This window comes from Stegastes partitus, unplaced genomic scaffold (genome assembly GCF_000690725.1).
Source record: "Stegastes partitus isolate 25-593 unplaced genomic scaffold, Stegastes_partitus-1.0.2 Scaffold2489, whole genome shotgun sequence".
Lineage (NCBI taxonomy): Eukaryota > Metazoa > Chordata > Actinopteri > Pomacentridae > Stegastes > Stegastes partitus.
Window position 1 is genome coordinate 24975 of NW_007580220.1, and position 9990 is coordinate 34964.

The following is a 9990-nucleotide window of genomic DNA, read 5'->3' on the forward strand; positions in this document are numbered from 1 at the left end:
AAAAAAACAGAAGTTTAACAAATCCATGATAATATTAAAATATTAGAGTCCAATGTGCACATTTATTAGTTTTTACTTAAAATCAAGACGCGCCCGAGTGAGACAACATTCTTTCTAAAAAAATAAATAATATAGTAGGGCTACAACGACTGATTAGTGTGATTACTGATGAACCCATTGATCCATCCACTGGTCCTTCTGTCTTTCAGCCAAAAGAAGAGATGGTGTTTAATGGAAAGTACAAGACAGGAGAACAGATCCTGCGTCTGGCCAATGAACGCTTCGCCGTCCCCGAGATGCTCTTCCACCCGTCGGACATCGGCATCCAGGAGATGGGAATCCCCGAGGCCATCGTCGACTCCATCCAGTCCCTGCCGGAAGGTCGGCCGCACACAAAACAAACACTGATTTACCAGAGTTTCAGATAAAGTCTCTTATGTTTTCATTTCAAGTCCCAGGACAGATGAAAAACAAGTAGAAAAAAGTGAATCCACATCTGCATGGAGATAAATTCAGTCACTAACAATAAATCAGAGCAGCCACAATGAGGAGCTTAAACTCAAACTAGTCAACAGACTTCATCACAGCATGAGGAACAAGTACAACAGTCATAAACAACAGTGGATAAACAGTTCGACTACCTGTGTAATATAAATGTTCATCAGTACTTTCCCTCTGCTAACGGGTCCCTCTGCCTTCAGAGATGCAGCCCCACTTCTACCAGAACATCGTCCTGACCGGAGGGAACTCTCTGTTTCCGGGCTTCAGGGAGCGTCTGGAGGCGGAGCTTCGATCGCTGGCCCCCGCCCACCTCCCCGTGTCGGTGCTGCTCCCTCCCAAGTAAGTGAAGCTAAACCGGGAAACCTCAGTCTGACGTCGGAAGACATCTCTGAAGAATTAAGTGAATTAAACTGAAGGCCTGCAGCTGTTTATTAGGGACTTTAATGTACTGACATTTATATACATTTTTTTCCAGGACTGTCCAGCTGCATATCACAATAACTCGTAGTAATTTAAACTACATGTATGCTGCATTCTCTATGGGACAGTTTTGTCTGTCGTTGTAGCTCTGAGATGTTAAAGCTGGAATTATTTGCACTTCATACAGAAGCACAGATCCTCCAGACAACACTGTCCCAGAAAGATGTAAAACGACCACAAAGAGACAAAAACAAACAGGAAAAGATGCGTAGCTACCACACATACACTTAAAATGACCAGAAAGAGACTTAAAATTAATTGAATGACTAAGAACAAACAGAAAGACACACTCAACGAACAGAAAGACACACTCAACGAACAGAAAGAGACTTAAAACGACAGACAGAGATTTCAAACAAACTGAAAGACTTGAAACAAACAGAAGGGACAAAATGAACTCAAAGAGACTTAAAACAAGCAGAAAGACATGTTAAACGAACACAAGGAGACACTAAACAAACAGAAAGAGACGCTAAACGAACAGAAAGACACTTAAATTAACAGAAAGTAACTCAAAACGAACTGAAAGAGACCTAAAATTAATCGAAAGACTTAAAATAAACAGAAAGAGACTTAAAACGAACAAAAAGCAACTCAAAACAAAGTGTAGGAGACTTAAAACGAACAGAAAGAGACACAGAATGAACTGAAAGACTCAAAACCAACTAAAAGAGTCCTAAAATAACCTGAAAGAGACTTAAAACAAAGTGTAAGAGACTTAAAATAAACTGAACGAGACACAAATTAAATTGAAAGACATGCAAAATGACCACAAAGACGCTCAAGAAATACCACAAAGAGATGCAAAGCAAATGCAAAGAGACGACAAATGGCCACACAGTGATGCAAAGTGACACAAAGCGACTGTTAAGTGACTAGAAAAGATGAAAAACAACAACAGAGAAACACAAAATGACCACAAACAGACAAACCCCCCACAATGAACAGCTTTTTGTTTTCTCTCTGAAGCCTTTGTGATGGAGCTGAATGCCTTCAAAGACACCTCCAGATTCTCAGCCTGAGTGGAAGCTACTGAAGACAGCCTCCCATCGATGTCCTGCAGCCGATAGCGGTTTAAACCTGTGTGTCCTGTCCTGTCTTTCAGTCCGGTGTGTTATTCGTGGGAAGGAGGGAAGCTTCTGGCCCACAACCCCGACTACGACGAGATGGTGGTGACTCGGGAGGACTACGAGGAGAACGGACACTGCATCTGTGAAGACAAGTTTGATATCTGACTGAGCTGAAGCTGAACTGGATCCGTCTGTTCTGGATTCAACACGGACTCAAACAAGCGAAATATGACGTTCCTTCTGCAGCACTTGGATTTTATTTTAGTGTCACCATGTGCTGTTAAATGGTGTAAACAGTGTTGGACTAATTACACTGTGACACCACATCCAACCAGACTACAGACTTCTTTACCTTTTGTTTATATTTTCGTCACATGCCTACTTTTTCTGTCTTCAACAAGCGTAGAGGAAACTTTCTGAAATCCAGGAAGAACCTGAAGTGATTTAGATTCAAAGAAAGATTTTGAGACGTCTTTTTTTACGTAATAATAAAGACAAAAGAGGTAAATGTATGTTATTTTTTTATTTCACATTGTTTTTTTATTGAGTCTTTTGAAGTGAAGAGCTCATAGATGATGACAAGAAACCTTCATCATCATCATCATCATCATCATCATCACAGTGTTACAGACGTAGACAACACACGACATGATGTGGAAAACACAATAAAACAATTTTTTGTGTCTCTTTATAGTTTTGTTTCCTTCTGTGATTCTTTATTTTTTTTTTATCTCTGTGACTTTTTTGGGTCAGTTTGTGGCTGTTTTGTGCCTCTTTCTGGTGGTTTTATGTCTCTGTGGATGATTTTATGTCTGTTTCTGGTTGCTTTGTTTCTCCGGTTGTTTTGTTGAGGCTATTTTCACCGTTTTTTATTTACAGTCTACATTTACAGACTGTGTATAATAATTGTACCGTATTCTGGGGAAAACTGCGTACGGTTGTCAAAGTGACAGGCAAATAATTTCTTGATCCAGTTTGGTTGATATTTGCATCTTTAAAGATAATTTTAAAAGTTTGTCTTGTCAGCTGTTGAAGTATAAGATAGAAAATACGTTATTTGAAAACCTACCCTGCAAAGTTCCCTCTGTGTCACTGCTCAGGATCTAGATGGATAAACATCTAACTTGATTTTAACCTCCTTTCAGACTTACTTCCTGTTTCTGGAAGAACTAGAGGAAATACCTCAAGGTAACAGGGAGAAACTAATTACTATCCTTTACTTTCTTAACCCCAAACAAAGACTTTCTTGCCTTTTAACATTTCCTTTAAAATTGACAAATTAAATTGAATTCATGGCACAATTCAAACAGGATCAAAATATTAAGAAAGAAAGAAGCTTGTCAGAGCTGGATTTCCAAGATAACATCTGTCTACAGCTGCTTTCATCAGGATCCAACAATCAGAACACGCAAATATGCAGAACTTTATGTCTGTGCTGACAGTGAAGACTTGTTTTAGTGAAGCTTTAACGGTTCTTGAAACCAGATAATTAGGAACAAAGAAATATTTGCAGTTTCTATCATAATCAGACCTGACATTTAGATGATTTAGACAATAATACAGTATAATATGATTGTAATATTGTTATTTAGATTGTAATTAACATGATTTATGGATGGGATTTATATGTAAAATAAAGAAATAAACTATTTTATTTATCCTATTGGCTTTAATGTTTAAAATATGTTAAAAAATCATTTTAAAAAATCATTTTGATGCATTACAGTCAATGTAGGAGCTGTAGTCACTATTTAAAAGTGGAAAACTGCATTATGGGAGTTTGATTGAACCTTTAAAGAGATTTAAACCACAATTTATTTTTTAAAAAAAAGGATATTAACAGTTAAATGCTGACAAGTTGAGACATTAATAGTAAATTCATATATTAATATTTATTGAGAGGGATTTTTTTTTTTTTAATCTGTAATTCCTCAGCCTATGCAATCATGAAAAAGTTAGAAATCAAGAACAAATACACACACAAAAAAATATGTTATTTACTTTTTTATTTTTGTAGTTAATTTTGGCCGCAGTAATAAACTGTGCTGAGCTTTAAACCGGAGCTTCTCGGTAGGTTGTGGCGGGAATCCAGCCGCGATTCTACGAGCTAACCAGCAGGTTAGTTGTGTTGTACCTGTTAAGGTCTGCTAATTCAATAAATTAGATATAGTAGAGTCAGAAGAAGTACGTTTAGGTTTAAATCTGAATTACAACCGAGTTTTGTGAGTTTTTAGACGAAACAGCCGCCATTTACTGTGATTCGACTGGCTAGCAGCTACAGCTAATATTAGCGTTAGCTGAACGTCAGCCGCCGCCATTGACAATGACTTTAACCTTTAGCAGCTACAGCTAATATGAGCGTTAGCTGAACGTCAGCCGCCGCCATTAACAATGACTTTAACCTTTAGCAGCTACAGCTAATATTAGCATTAGCTCGTCGTTAGCCGCCGCCATTTTGTCGTGTCGTGTTTTGTGGAGTGCGTTAGCAAGCTAACCTCTTTTATGCCAACAGAACTTTCAGCAAGAATGGCGACAGGAAGGAAACAGGTAAAGAAGAAACTCCTGGAGGAGAAATCTAATCAAGACGTTTATGATTTTACTGCAGAGGTTGAAAAGAAGGATCTAAGTGGTTCAGAGGACGAGGCCAGAGGAGGTAAGCAAGCTAATGTTAGCCAGGTAGGGCCAGTGGTGATCATTGTTAATCCACTGTGGTAGGCCAGATTTGCTGTTTATCTTCCAAAAGTAAAAGCAGATGTACAGTATGTGGCAGAAGTATTTACAATATTAGTTAAATATCAAATAATTCAGAATTGTATAGCAAGTTTATGCAGAAAATATCACTCCACATTCATATTTGCACCTTTATTTGTTATATATTGTTGATATTGTTCAGCTTGAAAGATACCAGATTTCTGCAGAGATGTTCTGCCGTTCTTTAGAAGTTATTTTTCCTTTACCCTTTTTCATTAAAATACTCCATAGTTCTTTTAGTTTCAGCTCAGACAACATGCTTGGCCAGGTCATAGCTTCCACTTTTTCTCTTCTTTAGAAACTCATGTTTGATTGATTGATTGATTTTTTAAATATAGTATATTCCTTTTCTGCCAAACCTCTGCAGACTGGGAGTCATCTTGACAGCCAGTATTCTGGTATACATATATACAAGCATTTATAGTGTTATATAGTTTCCCAACACCTCTTGCACTCATTCGGCCTCATATCATCGCTCTGCTTCACCGTCAGGACTACACACTCACTGTGGTTCTTCTGATCATCTTCACACCTGCTGTTTCTCCCTTTGTGTTTAATCCTAGCACAGTAAGGAAGAGTTTAAAAAGCTAACACAGAACTGCTTTTAGAGATATTAGCTTTAAATTTCGATGACTATTGCTGTTCCAGATGAAACACCAATACTGGAAAAACTGACGAAAAAGAGATCTGCAGCTGACTTTGAAGAGCAGGGAGCAACCTGTGCTGTGGGGTACTGCTTATTTTATTATTATTGTTCACTATTTTTGACGACAAGGTGGAAGAAAATAAAGAAAACTACCTTATATAAAACTCCACAAACGCTCAAATGTCAGGTTACTGTCATGTGTGACAAAGAAAAGCATCAAACCATTGTATGGTAGAACCTCAAAAGATCATTCTGCTGTCAACAGAGTTTAATTTTCTGTTAAAAGACTACAATATGTATTACTGCTTTATTTAACTGTACAGACATTGTGCCCTTGATGTGCAGTTCATAGAGTAACTTGTGTCTTTTCACACATGCAGAAATGAGGTTCAGTCTATGTTGGAGAAATTTGGAGGTAAGCAGCCTTTTTTATTTTATTTCCTCTGAAGAAATAAATAAGCTGTTAGTTCCTGTAAAGTTGTTTATGTCAGGATTTAACCTACATTTGAGCACATTGATCTTGCCTTAAATTTTTAATCTTTTTTACATGTCATGCCACAAAACTGTGCAGTGATCTTTAATCAGCACATTAATGATCGATCGTGACTGTATCCAGCTCTGCTGTTTATCGTTTCGTGTTATTTCTGCATCCAGCGGACATCAGCAAGGTGTTGCAGGGGAAGAGGAAACGTCTGGAGTGTCTGACGAAGAACTACATGAAGGGAAGCCAACACAAACTGGAGCAGCTGTGGAACACCCACCACGGCCAGAGGTTTGTCCTTCTGCTTCCTCAGAGAAAACCTGATCAAACTAGTGACTGATTTCATCTTTGAGGAGTGAGAGAGTAAACTAAGTGCAACCATTCCTCGACAGACTAGACAGTCTCCATTAGTTCTGTTGTAAAGCTTGCACTGATGCATGTTAGATAATGAAAGAAAAAAAGAAATTTGCTTTGCGTTCTGCAGTGGAAACGTGTTTTTATGCTGAACCAGTGTGTTTGTGTTTGCAGACAGAAGATAACTCAGCAGTACTCTGAGCAGGTGTCGACAGCGCTGCAGCAGTGGGAGGCTGAAGCCCTGCGAGCTGAAGAGCAGGAGGAGAAGATCAACGTCAGTTAGCTCTGATGTTTGGTTAAATAGAGCCATTTTAACATTTATTATCCAGACTGGAAATGTGTGGCAGATATCCGTAATTCAGGTCTTCCCTGTCAAATAGAACATTTCAGAGATCCACACTGTCGTTGTTCCAGGACATGTTTGTCAGTACAGATATCTACAGCTCACATGCTGTAGTTCATTATATTCTACACAGTTTTGCACACATTATTTGTTCAGTGACCGTATGAAAGCAAAAATCTAACAGTGCTCTTCGTTTTTACAGTTTCTGCCCTTGACAAATGTTGTCATTTTCATGTTTTATTTATTTATTTAAAGCAAACACACCTTTCAAACCTGCTGGCATAGTTTTTTATAGTTTTTATTTACCCCACAGTCAATGCTTTTTCATTCCGATTATAATTTTTAGCAGCATTGAACTGTTACTGTATGAATCATAAGGGGTGATCTGACTTCGTGTCACGATGCATCTTTTAATTTTTCCCACATCTTTCAGCAAACAGCAGGACACGAGGGATTATGTGTGTTTCTGTACTAATTATGTGATGTTCTGGTGCATTAACTAGACGTACAGCAAACTGAACCATAAAGTAAAATGCTCTTATGAATGTAATCCCCCCAGATTCCCTCAGATTAACCTCTGTTAGAGTGTTTAGTGTGGAGCCTGTTGGTGCTACTCTCTGATCTTTGTGTCCTCAGAATCTGTTCCGGCAGCATCAGAAAATCCTGCAGCAGGTCAGAGTCACTCAGAAGCAGAAGCTGAAAACCGTCAAAGAGCTTTACGAGCAGCTGGTGAAGGTGAGACCTGCGAAAACCTGAGCGAATGCAGAGCAACAGCGACCTGCAGAGCTGTCGTCCTGTTTACAGAAACTAGCTGTTTGGTTTGTCACCACTGACGCTGCAGCTTTCCTCTCAATCTTTATGCACAGTGACAGATTGACTTTTATCCTGCATGGAGAACTTTTTATTGCCACCTAAAGAGGTTTTGCCGGCAACAAAATGATTAAAAAAACGAGAATTCTAAAGACAGTATTATTTTCTAACCTGTTTTGTTAAGTGGGGCTTCATTTACTTGGCATAACGAACATTTTTGTTTATCAAATGCTTCAGAAATATCAGGAAAATGCAGACACAGACACATTGCAAAGTTACTTTTTGACGAATTGCGCTCACTGCTGGTCTTTGTCATCCTGCAAAGGCTGATTCTAGACCAGGAAAAACCCTGACAGACAACATCAGGGGTTGTTTTCATCCTTCACATGAACCAACTTGATGTCATTTACTGTTGTTAACTCTCACACTCGTCAAAGTTGCTCCTTACTTGTTGTTTTATGGAGAGAGAGCTTTGCTGCACTGAAGTCTGACAGACATACAGCACAACATGTAGAAAGTTAAGTAAGGATGCTTTCAAAAATACAGACATGGGTTGATGTTTGGACTTAGATGCCTCCTGATAGTTAAAATCCAAACATCTAAAGTGTCTAAAACTTTTGTGTGCAGTTCTGTAGATTTGTAGAATCCTTCAGAGCACCCAACACTCTTTCTTAAAGCTGTAGATCATCAGGAAACTCTTCTAGCAGAGTGTAACGCTTGCTGCATGACAAATATTGTGGATGAAGACGGTTTGTGTTTAAAGCGACGCCTGAACGTGTAAATGTGTTTCCTCCAGAACATGGAGGAGATGGAGAAGAGCCAGGAGGCTTTCCTGCAGGGGGCGCAACAGGAGCTGAAGAAGGAGATGGCTACGCTGCAGAAGAAGATCCTCATGGACACGGTGAGTTCAGCTTGTCGTTCACAGGTGACACAAAGGAATCCGGTGAATTTCACCAGGCAGCCTGAGTAGTTAGTAAACTGAATTTATGCCTCATTGAAGAGGGAGTAATTTAGAATTTATTTGATCAGGACAATGCAGAGTAGAATGGTTCCAATACAGAGCATGAAACTCGTGACGCTGAGTCAAAAATTTCACAGATAGCATTTAAAATATCTGTAGTTTATGATAAAAAGGTTCAGAGATGGTCGAGCAGAAGGTCTCTGATGATTTGAGATGGAACAATCCAGGTGTGTCCTCATAGCTCAGATTGGATGTTTGGACTTCCCTGCTGCAGGATAAGTTCTAAACCAAGGATCTCCAACTCCGGTCCTCGTGAGCTACTGTCCTGCAGGTGTTCGATGTTTCCATACTGCAACACACCTGATTCAAATTAATGGATCTCCAACAGCTTGTTGTCAAGTTCTACACAAGTCTGTTAATGATCCATTAATCTGAGTCCGGTGTGTTGAAGTACGGAAACGTCTAAAACCTGCAGGACAGTAGCTCACCAGGACCGGAGCTGGAGATCCTTGTTCTAAACCAATCAGACGCCTCCCTGATGTGACGGCGTTGTGCTGTCTTCTAAAGTGTGACAACAAATTAAAGTGTGTCCCAAAGTGCTGCAGTAACAGTAAACAAACGTGATAAACAACAACAGAATCTGTGTCGTTGTGTTTCCACAGCAACAGCAGGAAATGGCCACCGTCCGCAAGTCGCTGCACTCCATGCTGTTCTAGCCCGCTGTTACCACGGCGACGGTTCCTGTGTTCAGGATGCGTTCTGGGTTGGTGTTGCTATGGTTACTGTATGGGTTGTCATGGTTACACACTGTTAGCTTTATGTCCACGTGTCACGTTAACATCGAGTGTTTCTGCTTTTTTACTTGTTCCTGTTATTTAATGGTTTTTATAGATGAGTTACGATTTATTTCAGTGTAAAGTCAGAATAGAAACAAACGTCTCTGTTACAGACGTTTTGTATGAAATGTATTTTAAGATGACTTTAGTTAAAGAGCTGAGGATCAAAAACTCACATTAAAACAACTTTAACCTGGAGAATTATCTCAACCTTCTGTGAGAGTAAAAAAATAAACGTGTTTGTACAGTTGAGTTTGTTGCAACGTGTCCCAGTGTAAAAGTCGGTTTATGTATCACCCCACACAGCATACAGTATCGTTAGTACAGCTCAGTTCTCAGAGGTGCATTTAAAGGCTTTTATTGTCAGATGCAGCAATAACAAGTTATCAGTGCATTAATTCTTAGTTCTGTGTCTCCACCTAGTGCCACATTTACCCTGTTAACAAAATAATACAGTGATTCAGACACACCTGCCTCTACTCACACGTACTCGGGTAACACATATAAATGAACAGAAACAGTTCAGAAAGATGATGTGCAGGAAACACAGTTTATTAAAAAAAGCATGTGCAGTATTTATGGTGCAGAAAAGTTAAGACGTGCTCATATGTAAGAAGGTAGAGGATGTTGAACAAACAAAGGGCAGAAGAGATGGTGTGAAAGAACAGGCGCTGTGTTTTATGGTGCAAAATATACTGTAGTGATGATCATAGACTATATAAAAGATGGACGTAGCAACCGGCCCTGAAAAATGAAG

General features: G+C 39.2%; 2 protein-coding genes across 2 annotated transcripts in view; both read left to right on the forward strand.

Annotated features, from left to right (window-relative positions):
• actr6 (actin related protein 6) overlaps positions 1 to 2736 on the forward strand; it is a 7426-nt gene extending 4690 nt beyond the window's left edge. Inside the window, 3 exon segments of the mRNA XM_008305372.1 lie at positions 70 to 381; positions 702 to 840; positions 2087 to 2736. Coding sequence (XP_008303594.1) covers positions 70 to 381; positions 702 to 840; positions 2087 to 2216 — 581 coding nt within the window. The 3' untranslated portion in view covers positions 2217 to 2736.
• Positions 2737 to 4577: 1841 nt separating this feature from the next.
• sycp3 (synaptonemal complex protein 3) lies at positions 4578 to 9113 on the forward strand. The gene is made up of 8 exons (XM_008305373.1): positions 4578 to 4704; positions 5451 to 5532; positions 5829 to 5863; positions 6103 to 6220; positions 6458 to 6557; positions 7263 to 7361; positions 8233 to 8337; positions 9060 to 9113. Exons 1-8 carry the CDS (start codon positions 4578 to 4580, stop codon positions 9111 to 9113), a joined length of 720 nt encoding a protein of 239 aa, XP_008303595.1.
• Positions 9114 to 9990: the final 877 nt, after the last annotated feature.

What these genes read in the sequence shown, in the direction of transcription:
- sycp3 (XM_008305373.1), top strand. Translation starts at nt 4,578, where the DNA reads ATGGCGACAGGAAGGAAACAGGTAAAGAAGAAACTCCTGGAGGAGAAA. An exon ending in TTTACGAGCAGCTGGTGAAG is followed by an intron (nt 7,362 to 8,232) that starts GTGAGACCTGCG and finishes TGTTTCCTCCAG; the next exon opens with AACATGGAGGAGATGGAGAA. An exon ending in AGAAGATCCTCATGGACACG is followed by an intron (nt 8,338 to 9,059) that starts GTGAGTTCAGCT and finishes GTGTTTCCACAG; the next exon opens with CAACAGCAGGAAATGGCCAC.